The sequence below is a fragment of the Moschus berezovskii genome, chromosome 11 (assembly GCF_049115385.1).
Source record: "Moschus berezovskii isolate FMDL1 chromosome 11, NW_MosBer_1.0, whole genome shotgun sequence".
NCBI classification, from domain to species: domain Eukaryota; kingdom Metazoa; phylum Chordata; class Mammalia; order Artiodactyla; family Moschidae; genus Moschus; species Moschus berezovskii.
Window position 1 is genome coordinate 10,990,019 of NC_142470.1, and position 13,805 is coordinate 11,003,823.

Here is a 13,805-nt window from a genome sequence, read left to right on the forward strand (position 1 = left end):
GTTATGGTTACTTTGGGCCTGTGCCCCCTGGGCATGGAGAGGCAGGGGTGGAAGGTGTGAGAGCTGTAGATGGTGATGTTGTTTGAGAAAGTCAAGGTGATCTGTGGTGGACTTGACATTTTGTCTAATCCACAGCTCCGGACACTAAGAGTTTACCATCTGGCATAAAGGCACAGGCATGGGCCACGTTCAGAACCCCCTGCCGAAAGCATAGTATTGGGATCTGGGGGTGCAGGCCTCCCCAGCGGACCTTCCACCGCACCCTTGTTTGCTTTGGCCATGGACCTTACCTTCAGAGTCTCAGTGCACTTTCCTGTATTGCAGTCCCAGACTTTGACCTGGAAATGAAAAGGTGAAGGGTAGGAGAGTCTTACAGGCTGGTGTCTGACAAAATTTTGTTGTCTGTGATGTGTGTTTAACAAGGGCTGCATAATAACATTCAGTACAGTATTTTCTTTGCCCTGAATTTGAGTCAGAAATGTCAGCAGCACTGGTATTTGGGCCAGTGCAGACATGATTGCCAGGCATTAGGTACAAAAGTGGTTGGTATCTGGGTTCTACCCCGGTAGTCTTCTACTGAGGGCAGATAAGGAAGTGGGCATTTCTGGACCTGCTGAGGGCTCTGGGAGGGAGGGTGAGGGGGGTTAGGAGTTGGCAGGAAGGAAGGCCTGGAGGGGGTTACCATGTGGGAGTAGCCAGCGCTGGCCAGCTGCTGCCCATCAGGGGAGAAAGCTATGCTCTTCACCCAGGTGATGTGGCCCTTGAGCTGGATGAGCAGGCTTTGGGTTGAGGGCTTCCAGATGCGAATGGTCTTGTCCCAGGAGCCAGATGCCTGGACAGCAGACAGCTCTAAGCATATAGGTTTGGGGACTGCATCCTCTGCCCCCCAAGTGGCCCATGACCCTCAGAGTTGCAGTCAGCAGCCACCCCGGAACCCAGGCAGCCCAGCTCACCAGTAGGCCAGATGGTGAGTAGCACAGGCAGCTGATGTTGCCTCTGTGACCCTCCAGCTCCTGGTGGAAGATCCCAGGGGTCCCTGCCCGGAGGTCCCACATGCGGATGGTAGAATCCCAGGAGCCAGTGGCCTGTAGACAGCTGACCTGAGTGTGGAGCCTGCTTCCTCAGCTGGCCACGCCCACAGGAAGCAGGCACCGTCTCACCTGCAGAATCCCCATCTTATAGAGGGGACAGGCTCAGAAGAGCTAAGTCAAGGTGTGGGATTTTAACCACTATGGCCCAAGTGGGGAAATGAGGGTGGGCTCCCAGTTGCCTCATCTTGCTGGGACCGGGGCAGAGATGGCTCACCAGGCAGTCTGAGCTAGGTGCAAAGTCACTGCTCTGGACGGAGTCTTGGTGTCCCACGAAGTGACGCAGCACCTGGCCTGACTGGAGGAGAGAGCCCTGAGCTTCAGAGAGCTCCACCTCGGATGGGTCAGACCCTGGGCCCTCCGTGCTGGCCTGCCTGGGTAGTGTCATGCCGCGTAGGGGTTGGGGAGGCTGCCAGGGCCTTGACAGAACAGGAGGGGGACCTCATGGCAGAGGAGTTGGGGTCCACAGGTGGGTGGGAGGGGACCTGGTGAGGTGGCTGCAGCTAGATGCAAGGGAGTGGAACACCAGGTGTGCGCATGGGCAGTGGTGAAGATGGAACAGCCTTTCCCAGTAAGGGTGACTAGTGTGGAGGGCCTTTCGGGATCCCAGGCCTCACTGGCTGCCCCTCCACATACCTGCACCTCCCAAAGCATCACCCTCTTGTCCCAGCCACCCGAGGCCAGCTGCTTTGAGTCATGGCTGAAGCTGACGGTCTCCACACTCCGCTGGTGACCTGTAGACACCCGCCAAGTGTCGAGGAGAGGCAAGGTGGCACAGGACACAGCAAGGTCTGAAAGGGAACCCAGGCCTGGCTGCTTGGCTCCCAGTCCTCCCCCAGCCCACTTACCCTTTAGGACCTGCAGACACTTGGCATCTGCAGCATCCCACAGGCGGATGGTGCGGTCACAGGAGGTGCTGGCAAAGAGGCGGCCATCAGGGGAGAAGCGGCAGAACCTCACAGGGCCTGGGGTGAGCGGCCGTGGTCAAGGAATAGGGCACTGCCCTCCACCTCCGGTCCTTGGAGTCTAAACTGCTGATTTCTTCAGTTGCATTGCCTGCCTCCCTTCTCACTCCCTTCTAACCCTTATCCTCCAACCAGCTGGAAAGTTCCTGGGCTTCCATGCCTTTAGTCTGAAATGGCAAGCTTGGTTTGCCCATTTGGAAGATGAATAAATTACATAAAAGCACCTCCCAGAAACTTTCCCTCAGCCCAGCCTAGGCTCTTCATTATCCTCTTTGAGCTCCCCAGCCCCTGGACTTTGCCTAATATAACATGAACCACTTTGCCCTATAACTATCAGGTTTTCCTTGTCTTTTTAATTATAATTTACATTTACTGAGTTCTTACTGGGAGCCAGGCGCTTTGCTTGCATTATCTCATTCTATAGGATAGCAACTATTATCCCCATTCTAAAGAAATAAGAGGCACAGAGAAGGTGACAAGACGACTTCAATCACAGTCAAAAAAGTGGGTAAACATGAATATAAAGGATGTTATGCCAAGTGAAGTCAGTCAGCAAAAGAATTACTGTATGATTCCACTTATACCAGGTACTTAGTTAAACTGGAGACAGAAGGCAGGACAGCGGTTGCCAGGGGCCGAGGAAGGGAGGAATGAGTTCAAGGGGTACAGAGTTGCAGTTTTGCGAGATAAGAGTTCTGGAGACCAGTTGCACAACAAAGTGAACATAACACTACTGAACTGTACACTTAAAAATGATTCAAACAGTGTCAGACTTTATTTTGGGGTGCTCCAAAATCACTGCAGATAGTGACGGCAGCCATGAAATTAAAAGACGCTTACTTCTTGGAAGGAAAGTTATGACCAACCTAGACAGCATATTAAAAAGCAGAGACATTGCCAAAAACGGTCCGTCTAGTCAAGGCTATGGTTTTTCCAGTAGTCATGTACGGATGTGAGAGGAGGACTATACAGAAAGCTGAGTGCCAAAGAATTGATGCTTTTGAACTGTGGTGTTGGAGAAGGCTCTTCAGAGTCCCTTGGACTGCAAGGAGATCCAACCAGTCCATCCTAAAGGAGATCAGTCCTGGGTGTTCATTGGAAGGACTGACTTTGAAGCTGAAACTCCAATACTTTGGCCACCTGATGCGAAGAGCTGACACTGGAAAAGACCCTGATGCTGGGAAAGATTGAGGGCAAGAGGAGAAGGGGACAACAGAGGATGAGATGGTTGGATGGCATCACCAACTCAATGGACATAGGTTTGGATGGACTCCGGGAGTTGGTGACGGACAGGGAGGCCTGGTGTGCTGCGGTTCATGGAGTCGCAGAGTTGGACATGACTGAGTGACTGAACTGAACTGAACTGAATGTGGTATTACCTAGATTTAAGTAGTAGGATTTGAGTCCAGGTCTGTCAGAGTCAGGCTCAGGACCCAAGGGACCAGGTCCCATCTCCTTGCCCTCCCACCCCAGCCCTACTGGTGCTATCTTGCTGGGACGCCCAGCTCAAATGCTGGTAGACTCTGCAGAATGCGGAACAGGTCAGTGGGACTCAGTATCCCCATCTGGGCTGAAGAGCCTCACCTTTGTGGCCACGCAGTCTCCATAGCAGCCTCCCGCTCTGGGTCTCCCAGCCATATACACAGCCGTCCTCAGAGGCTGTGAGCAGCCTCTGGCCATCCGGAGAGAAGGCAGAAGAGTTGACCTGGAAGGAAAGTACAAAAGGCCTATCCTGGGGCAAGAAACACTTTTTGCTTATGCCTAACTCCAGACTCCTCAGCCAGCCCTAAATACTGCCCCAAGAGCCTAGGGTCGGAGCTTGGGGGGTCGGAGCTTGGACTTAAGGCCTCTCGACAACCAGAACCCAGGAACCACTCTGCGGTAGAGTCAAGAGCTTGGAGCCTTCTTTGCTGTCTAGTAAAACCAGAGCCTGTGGCTCAGAGCTAGCCTTCTTTAGAAGCCAAGATCCCGTTTTAGAACTGGAGTCCAGAACTAACTTAAAATCTGCTCTATGCCCTGAGTTCCCTCTTAAGCCAGAGTCCAGAGAACACTGGAATCAGCCAGGAGTTTGAACCCTCTCTGGAACCACAGCTTAGAATTCTAGACCCCATTCTGCAACTGGAGCTCGGGGAACACTCGAGCTCCGGAACCACGCAGAACCAGAAACTACTCGAAAGCCAAGAAGCCCAAGGTCTGTCTGGGGAAAGTTCGACAGAACCTCACCTCTCCGCGGTGCCGGCCGAAGAATTTCACTCTCCCCACGGCCAGCTTCCCCCGGGGTCTGCTGTTCATGGGCCTGCAGCCGCCCGCCCTGGCTGGGTCCCTCCTAGGCGGGCGCTGGTCCGGCCTGCGGACCTGACCTAGGACAAGGTGGAGGGAAAGGGGGAAACTGTGTACAAGCGGTCTCCATGGCAATCGGGGCGGGGCGCGCAGCCGCTTTGGGGTCTCTGGGAAGCCATGAGAAGGGAGTCTGGGAGAGACTGTTCTCAGCCTGGGGGAAGTGGGACAGCAGCAGGCTGGCTCCAAGAAGGAACTTCCCTGCTTTAACCGCTGGCAGTCTGACCTTGGGCAGCTCTGGCCGCGGGGCGGGATGTCGCCCAGCGGCCGCTAGAGGGCACGCCAGCACCGCATACCGCTTCAGCCTCTGCGGCTGCACCGAACCCAGGCACAGTACTAAGGGCCCACAAGCCTCTTGGAGAGAATCCTGTTTCCCCATCTGCCCAATGGGGAGTCCCATCCCTGCCCCTCAGGGATCCAGGCATGACACAAGATAGGTACCCTTGAGGGCCCACCCTGGACCAAAGACCCTTTTCCTCCAGGAGTGGTCAGTACCGGGGCTGAAACGCTCCCATGGAACCGCTGGAAACGATATGATGTTTAGATATTCATCTCAGCCCTCCAGGATGTGGAGAGCCAGAGGCAGTATGCAAAGCACAGGACATTGAAAAGTGAAGTCGCTGATAACATTCCCAGCAGCACGAAGTGTTCCATCTGAGGACGTGGAGGGAGACCCCAGGAGTTGTCAAGATCCTTGTTGGATAGCTCAGCTGAAACCAGAAAGAACAGGACTTGGTTTCAATGTGCATTTTTCAGGTGAGGAAACTGAGGCTCCAGGAGGTGGGGGGCCTTGCTCAAGGTCACTCAGCCAATAGGAAAGGAATTGGGACCTCATCCCATGTCTCTCTGACCCTGAGGCCTATATTAGGACCACCTGCCATGAACTCCAGGGGCCTCACAGCAGATGAAGCATCTGACTCCTGGTACATCTGGGAAACTGGCCTTGAGGGGACAGACTTGGTCCAGTCATCCAGCATTTCCGTGGCAGAGCTGGGGGCAGAACCCAGCCCTCTCCCCACGGTTGGACAGGGGTGGGACTAAGATACCCCACTCTCTCACTTTCTAGTGGATTCCAGACTCCCTGAGGGTGAGGCTGGGGCAGCCGGGCTTTGGGAGTTTCAAACTCAAGTGTTCCCAGTGGTGATTCACACCCCTCCCCCCAGACCTCTTGCCAGAAATTCTTCTCACGGAGATCTGCTGTTCTGCTCTATTTTAGGTCCTAGACAGTCAGGCGGGCAAGGGGGCGACAATGGTGACTTTGAGGCTACCCCACCCCCACTGTAACTCCCAAAGGACCCAGGTCAGTGAATTGGCTCCCCAGGGACCCATCTGGTCCCATAGGGCCACCTCTCCCCCCGCCCCGCCCCAACTCTGGACTTGGGTCCTGAACACGGCTCCCCCATCACTGACTCCCCAGACCCTCTCCTCCCTCTCTCTGCATAGGCACCCTGCAGTCCATGCTGCAGCCACCTAGTAACTCCTGCTTTACCCGAAGTGCCCAGAACCACACGTTCCTGAGCTCAGCTGGTCACTCCCAGAGCCCCCTGGATAGACTTTGTCTACCAGGCCCCACCACTCAGCCTGTAGCAGTGTGGCTAGGCTTAAACATTTCTGCTTAACCCAGGAGTCTGTAGTTGGACTCACCCATGGTGACTTCCAGGGCCCTTGGACTGAGCATCATGCTCAGCTCTCCTGCTTCATTCTGCCCCTGCTCCCCTGCCCCCTGCCCCCTGCCCCCTGCCCCATCTAACTCCCTGAACTTATCCACAAGGGGCCCTTCTCCTTCCCTGCATCCCACCCTAGGCCTGCGCACACGGGGTTTCCCACCCTCTTGGCCTGATGCTTACCTTGGGATCATTGCTTCCCCTGGGTGGATCTCTTTTGCCCAGCTCCCAGACTAAGAGCTCCTGCCCCAAAGATGGGGCACTGAAGCCATGATTCTGGGTTAAATCCAGGTTCTGCCAACTACTAACTCTGCAACCTTGGGTAAGCTAACTGGTCACTCGGTGCCTTGGTTTCCTCATCTGTAAAATGGGAGTGCTGACAGCGGTTGCCTTGTCAGGAGTTGGTGACATGGTACCTGTTAAGGTAAGTGCTCAGGGAAGGGGAGGGGGACTTGATCTCCATCTTTGTCACTTTAGTTTCAGATACTTTAGGCTAAAGCTCTGAATGCCCTTTGTCAGGCTCCCAATGCCCTCAGTCATCACCTGAAGGGCCCACAGCCCAGGTACATCTCGTGATGTAGGGGAGACCTTGTAATCAGGAACTGTCTGGCTTCGTGCAGAGCAGGGGCTGAAGATGTGGCAAACCCTGGGTTTGGGCAGGGGCTGAACCTGCAGGATGTGGTCTGTGGCAGCTTGGGAAGGGAGCGGGCATGAGTGGGCCACAGTTATGGTGGCAGCAGAAGTATTTCACTGGCTCAGTGGGATTGAGTCACTCAGAATCTAGCCTCTCCAGGAGAGTCTTGGGGGACCTTTTCCACCCCTTGACTGTCTCTTCCTTGTCCGAGAGCCTGCCACGTTCTCTCCTCCCAAAGCCCCAACTGCCTGGGGCAGGGGGCTCTGTGCTGAGCTTCCCCACTCTCACTCCATCTCCTGAAAATAACCCACGGTTCTGGGACCAGATTTACTTCTCTTCATTTCCTCAAAGTACCTGCCTTTCCAGGCTCCTTAGTTCCTTCTGAAACTGCTGTAGATACACAGTTATTTTAAAGAGAAAACTGGAGATTCAGAAAGGAAAATGACTTGTTCAAGATCACACAGCTGGAGAGTAGTAGAGCTGAGATTCAAACCCATGTCCAATAGCCCCTAAGCTCCCAGCTCATTTCTGGCACCAGACACTCTTTCAATAAAGTTTGGGGAGGTTGGGATATGAGCCTCTGCCCCAACACCCAGCCCTCACCCCGTGTGAATGAGATCTTGCTATCCTGCAGGACAACCTCTCCCATCATGCTGTTAGAAAGTCCTCGGTGAGTCAGAATCTGCCTTGCACTGTCTAACAGAGTGGAAGATAGGCCTGGGCTGCATCTCTGCAGTTCTACTCCCAGGGACACATCCAGTGCTGTTGGTATTGTAGTTCTGGAAGGCTGGAAACGACCTGAAGAGTCATCTGACAAAATGCTCAGCAAAAAAGCAATATGGCAGAAGGCACTACAAGTAGGATCCCCCTCATATAAAAATCGACATACCAAAGACTACCTTCCATTTCTCAGGCATACATCCATATGTACTGAAACTATAAAGAAAAGCAGGAATAGGTAACTCCTAGCCCACCAGAGGCGGAGAAGGCAATGGCAAGCCACTCCAGTACTATTGCCTAGAAAATCCCATGGATGGAGGAGCCTGGTAGGCTGCAGTCCGTGGGGTTGCTAAGGGTCAGACACGACTGAGCGACTTCACTTTCACTTTCACACATTGGAGAAGGAAATGGCAACCCACTCCAGTGTTCTTGCCTGGAGAATCCCAGGGATGGGGGAGCCTAGTGGGCTTCCGTCTATGGGATCACACAGAGTCGGACACGACTGAAGTGACGCAGCAGCAGCAGCAGCAGCAGCAGCCCACCAGAGGGGGACTATGGAGAGAAGGGAGGGGACTCAGCCGCCTTGAAGGTACTTGCTCCTGGTAATATCTGGGATTGAAGCTGGTCAGTGGGCACCCAGGTGTCCTTTGTATTATTCTTTAATAACTGGCTCTGCCTATTTGACCGCTGCCCACCTTTCCTGGCTTCCCTAGTGGCTCAGTGGTAAAGAATCTGTCTGCCAATATAGAAGACATCGGTTTGATCCCTGGGTCAGGAAGATCCTGTGGAGAAGGAAATAGCAACCCCCTTCAGTATTCTTGCCTGGGAAATCCCATAGAGAGAGGAGCATGGTGGGCTGTAGTCCATGGGTCGCAAAGTCGGACACAACTTAGAGACTAAACACAACCACCACCTCTCCTGCCTTCTCCTGGCTTCCTCACCTTCTCCCTCATTTCTTGTCCGCATCACCCCCAGTCCTGAGCAGTTTGGTGGATTATGCGGTGTCAGGGCTAGTATGAACTTTCAGACAGCACCCCAGCAAGCAGAGAAAAATTTTGTAGCCAAAGAGCAGGCAGGAGAGAGAGGTGGAGAGTCAGGTGCCCTGCTTCCTGCCAGCTTTCCAGCTCCTAGCTCCAGTCCCGAGGCTGCCTTGTCCTAAAATACACCTGTTTCCTTAAAGTTCATTCCTTTTTTTTTTTTTTTTTTTTTGCTGAGTGAGCTCCAGTGTGGTTAGGTTATTTGCCACCTGAGGGGCTTTGATTAAAATATCTCTGGAATTTTCACAGCTGGTACCCCAGTGTTATGCCTTCGGTACCTCCTTTCTGGGACTCCCTTGCACACAGGGATCACCGAGGGGCGACCAACGCCCTCCAGTCTCAGACCTTGCCCACAACCGGGACCACCCTTGTTGGAATGCACCATGCTTGTCATCGTCCCTCCTAAAGTGTGAAGGCCAGGACAGGGAACATGCTCTTTGGAGGGACTGACAAGTGCCAAGTTGAAATATACTGTCATCTCCAGTTTTCTCAAACTCTCGTAACGCAGCCTGCCTTACTAGAGTCACTTGTTTTCAACAGCTTCACTAATCTGGTGACTCACTGTGTTTGCAGTGGGAGCTTTTTCCCATGAACTACTCTCCAGTCAACTCTCCCTCCCTGATCTGGTACTTACACAATGGATTCTTCGGAAACACGAAAGACCTTACGTTATGCTGGCTAAATGTCATCTTTCTGGATCTCATCCAGCAGTCTGGTCTTGAAAGCATTGTAAGTCTGGCTGCCACTGCACAAAGCATTAATTCTGCCACTGTGGCAGCTGCGAACTTTATGAGTAGGCCTTCTGTGTTCTGAGTCCAAATTGTGAACATGATGGTCAACGAGATAAGGATAAGGACAGACCCTGTGGTCTATCACTGGATTCTCACTTTTTTGGCACCCATCCACACGATCACTAATGGGGGAAAACCCACTTTCCTTAGAGGAAGATTTGAGTGGAGCGGAGAGCTATGTGATCCTATCTCTACCAAAGGTCTCTGGTTGTAAATAACAAGAACCATCGACTACCAAAAGGGGCCACAGGAGAAGGGATGAATGGCAAGGTTGGGAGGGAGTGGTAAATCAGAGGGAAAGGATAGGAAATCAAAGGGCCAAGAATTCAGGGTGAAGCCTGGATGCTTCCAGGTCTTTGGAGAGAGTGACTGACCCAGCGGGCATCATGTGCCCACTCCTCAGCCAGTGCGGAACATCTTGATTGTCAATCCCCATGAGATCTGGACTTTCATCCCCACATCCACCCTTCCCTGTTAATCAGTAGGGGGGTCTCCAGGTTGGTTTAAAACCAGCTATGCACCTATGGGCTCAGGGGTCAGACAGCTGTTTTCAAATCTGACTTCACAATCTACCTGCTGTGACCTCAGGCAAGTTACCTAACGGCTCAGTGTTTCCTTTTCCCCATATTTACAAGGAGGATGCTTAACACTCCTCTTGTAGGGTTTGCTTTGAGGCAGACCCTCTGCATGCACTGCACGTATATGTGTTAACGCATGCAAAGTGCTTGGGATAGCATCTTGTGTGTAGTAAGCGCTCTGAGTTGGGCAGCTGTGTTACTAAAGCATTATTATGTCATGAGTCCATATTTTCCCGCTGTAGTCCCAAAGATATGTGATGAGCTGTCAGGCCTTACAGAAACCCAGGTATATCTGGTTTGGGTACAGTTACCCTGTTATTAAAGCAGAGAGGCAAGAGCAATTTGATTGAATTCCCAGTCACCCTTGCTGGCATTTCAGGTCACACTTCCTTTTCTGAGCCCTCTCAAAGCACTACCAAATGATCTGTCAGAAGTGCCTGGCAATTAATGAGGGGCTAACTGGCCCGTGATTGGGGACTCACCATTTCTAGAAAAGTGGGATGGTGCTTTCTTTTTCCTGACTTCTGGCCTCTGTAGTGTCAGTCACACCTTCCACTGGGACTTGCTTGGGTAGTTTGCTAGACCTAGAGACTTGGTCTTATTTACTTTGTAATATTTTTAGTGTGGTTTTTCTAAGACTTTTTCCATTTGGGTAGCAACGTGACCCAGGCGCCAGAAGGAACCCAAGAATCTCAGGGGGCCTGACCACCACCCAATGTCCCCAGTGTGGGCTGTGACCTCATGCCTGCGTTCCAAGCTCTCAGGTTCAAGGACGCTTACCCACAGGCCCTGTGGGCCTCTCCCACATTCCAGTGACTCTCACAGAGAGGGAGAAACCTCTGGGGCCCTGGGACGAGCCCCAGGGAGGTCTCGAACTCGCCACCCTCCTGATGCCAGACCCAGACAAGGACGGAATATAGCCGGCAGGGCTTCTGTGACAAGCCCATCTGGCTTGTGGAGTCTGGGCTACAGCCCAGCCAAAGAGCAGTTTTATGGTATTTCATTTCTTTAATTTCTTTTTTTTTTTTTAATTCTTAAAACATCCCGGACACAACAGTGTTAAAAGGACTAGCCTGAGGACAGGACAGCCACTCATTGTACCAAGCCCCCCATGTCGCAGCTGCTGTTACTCCTCGGGTGAGGCCTGTGCTTGCAGTTACGCCGATTTGGGGTGGCACGTGGTTCCACCATGACTCCAGGGTTGTTGCCGAGGCGGAAGAGACAGGCCCAGGTCATGAGGCAGGCTCAGGGCATTGAACCTGGGTCTGACTTCTCTGCACCTTTGCTGAGCCCTGTTACATCTCTAATCAGCTTTATTCCTAGCACATGAACCAGTGATTTTAATTTTTAAAAATGCTTGAAAATACATGCTGACTGCAAGATATGGGTATGTATATATGTGTGTGTATGAGACAAAAGCATCCGCTTACTACCCACTGCCCCCAGCCTCACTCCTTACAGGGATTGGTTGTGAACCGTTTAGGGGTGGGTGGCCTTCTAGTGACTTCTCCTCTGAACCCTATTTTCCCTTTGTAAAGTGTAAACAATGATGCTTGGTCCTAGGGGCTCTGTGAAGGGAGGTGTTGCTCCGTTCAAAGAGCAAAGTAAACAGAGTGCCTGGCCTGAATCTCAAATATAATAGGTGCGCAGGAAATGGCTGCTTATTTCTCAATGGCTACCAATAACTCCTTTGGTGATTGTGCCCCTTCTAGCCTCAGTCACCCACCTCAGTCTCCCCAGCTTGCAGCCCAGGGTCAAACCCCATTTACTGCCCTCTCACTGCATCCAGAAGAAATTAGTTCTGGCCCAAAAAATCAGGGGAGAGGTAGAGGAAGGGATGAAAACTCCCAGAACTGAATGGCCTCCTTGGGGTGACTGATCTCACTCCATCTTCAGCATGGGGTACAATCCTGTTTTTTGCAGGCAAGGAGACCAGGGTTGGAGTGTGGAAGTGACTTAGCCAGGACCACCTGACTAGTGGGTACAAGAGCCAGAATGGATACCAGGCAGGTCCCTTCTGCCAAACCACACTGACGGCAAGTCAGTAATTCAGTATCCTAAATCCCTGTATTCAGGATAGGCCCAGTGGAGATCTTGAATGAATAGGTGAATGAATGAATCAACAGCTGCTGCTGCTAAGTCACTTCAGTCGTGTCCGACTCTGTGTGACCCCATAGACGGCAGCCTACCAGGCTCCCCCGTCCCTGGGATTCTCCAGGCAAGAACACTGGAGTGGGTTGCCATTTCCTTCTCCAATGTGTGAAAGTGAAAAGTGAAGGTAAAGTCGCTCAGTCGTGTCTGACCCTTAGCGACCCCACGGACTGCAGCCTACCAGGCTCCTCCATCCATGGGATTTTCTCGGCAAGAGTACTGGAGTGGCTTGCCATTGCCTTCTCTGGAATCAACGGCTACAGTATATATATCATATATAGTTACCATTTGTACAGCTTTGGTTTTCTTTTCACAAACTCATTTCACGAGGTTTTTTAACAGTAATCCTACCTGCTAGGAAGATTCACCTCTGTTTCACATATGGGGAAATAGGTTTGTTTTTTCTTTTTGGCCCCAGGCCTTAACTTGAGAGGGAGACAGAGCTGGAACTCAAGCCCAAGTTGTCTGAAGTCAGAGGCCATGTGAGCTGTTTTCACTGGCCCCGCTGCCCTCCCCACAGTGTCGGGGCCAGCCCTGGGAGCTCCTGAAAATGGCATAGGTCAGGACTAAACTAAGTGCCCACTAGCTGTTGAAGCACTAGGTGCTTGCACTGATGCCTGGGGAAGGGATACAGGGCTTGTTTGCTCAAGACCATGTAAATGATGGGCTTTGGGATACTTGCCCAAATTTTCCTGGATGCTCATCCTATCCCAGGTGGGTTTAGTCTCCCTGGAGCCCTGCAGAGGAAGGCTCCAGAAGAAGTTGACGCCCAGCCCCTGGTCTCTCTGTGTCCTTCCTGGCTCTGAGGGAGAAGGGTTGGAGGAAAGGGTGAGGCTTGTTCAGGTTCTGAGGCATCTGTGAAGGTAGTTGACCAAGGTTGGCATCTAACGGACGTATTCCTACCTCCTGGGGTTTTGGGGGAACATGACCCTACCCTGAGAAGTAGCTCAGGAAGTAAAAAATGAGGGTCCTAGAATCCTCTTCCCCACCTGAGCTGGGAGCCATGGGCTTGGCCTCAGGGCAGGGGCCGAGCCTCCCCCTCCTCCCCCTCTCACCTTCCTTTCTTCTTTGTTTCTGTCCTCCGCACCCACTGCCTTCCTCTCACCTACATCCCTCCCTCTGGCTCTTGCTGAATCCTGCCCCTCCACCCACCGAGCCTGCTACCTGAGCTCTGCCGGGCCTGACAGCTCAGGGAGGAGGACCTGGCCCGCTTCAAGCCATCAGGGATGCCTTCTAGGCAGGTTTCAAAGCCTCTGGAGTTGAGGAGGTATCTGCCAATTGCAAAACAGGGAGAAGATCTGGGAGGGGGAATGGGGTGTGGGGGGGCCCTGGACCACCCAGGGGGCATCCACAGGAAACAGGAATAAGAGCTGAGAAGAGGTGAGGAAATGCACCTTGAATGCCAGGCTAAGGGGCTTCACATGCCCAGACCAGTGGTTCTCCAAGTAGATGTCATGAAACCCAGAAGGTGTAAGAAGGAGCCTCAGAACTCTTTGGAGGGGTGAAAGGTCAGGAGGAGGAGACCCAGGGGTGGAATTCTGGGCCCCTGGCCCCACTCCAGCCAGAATGACTCTAATTTCGCAATATTTACGGACTGTGCTTGGAAGCAGTGAGAGGCATTCAGCGGGACAAGGGGGTGACCCACCTGGGCTTTAGGAAGTGAGTGCTGGCTGCCAGAGAGGAAGAACTGGGCTCACAGGCCTCCTGACCTTTTCTCCTCACATCACCAGGAGGTAATAATAATAATAATAGTAGCAACCCGATCATCACAGTGCCAGCAGGTGCCAGACTACGCACACTGCATTACCTCATCAGGTAGAGTGGGTACATGTGCTGGTGG

General features: G+C 52.7%; 1 protein-coding gene and 1 long non-coding RNA gene across 3 annotated transcripts in view; one reads left to right on the forward strand and one right to left on the reverse strand.

The window, feature by feature from the left end:
• Window positions 1–152: 152 nt before the first annotated feature.
• On the reverse strand, window positions 153–4,414 carry WDR38 (WD repeat domain 38). Its single transcript, XM_088841764.1, has 8 exons — window positions 4,277–4,414; window positions 3,638–3,758; window positions 1,937–2,053; window positions 1,725–1,822; window positions 1,306–1,386; window positions 954–1,085; window positions 683–832; window positions 153–338 (listed from the first exon to the last, which is right to left on the reverse strand). Exons 1-8 carry the CDS (start codon window positions 4,343–4,345, stop codon window positions 153–155), a joined length of 954 nt encoding a protein of 317 aa, XP_088697890.1. The 5' UTR covers window positions 4,346–4,414.
• Window positions 4,415–4,517: 103 nt separating this feature from the next.
• Window positions 4,518–13,805, forward strand: part of LOC129539402 (uncharacterized) — a 30,360-nt gene continuing 21,072 nt past the window's right edge. Inside the window, exons 1-3 of one of the 2 annotated variants that reach the window (XR_008682450.2) lie at window positions 4,518–5,146; window positions 5,607–5,690; window positions 6,346–6,478. This is a non-coding gene — a long non-coding RNA (uncharacterized LOC129539402). Of the gene's footprint in view, window positions 5,691–6,345; window positions 6,479–13,805 lie in introns of both variants that reach the window. The other variant, XR_008682449.2, reaches the window with a different exon arrangement.

Bases quoted from the DNA above. Each gene is read 5' to 3' on its own strand.
- WDR38 (XM_088841764.1), bottom strand. From the start codon at position 4,345: ATGAACAGCAGACCCCGGGGGAAGCTGGCCGTGGGGAGAGTGAAATTC. The intron at 2,054-3,637 runs GTGAGGCTCTTC...CGCTCACCCCAG, and splicing joins GAGACTGCGTGGCCACAAAG to GCCCTGTGAGGTTCTGCCGC. The intron at 1,387-1,724 runs GTATGTGGAGGG...TCTCTCCTCCAG, and splicing joins TGATGCTTTGGGAGGTGCAG to TCAGGCCAGGTGCTGCGTCA.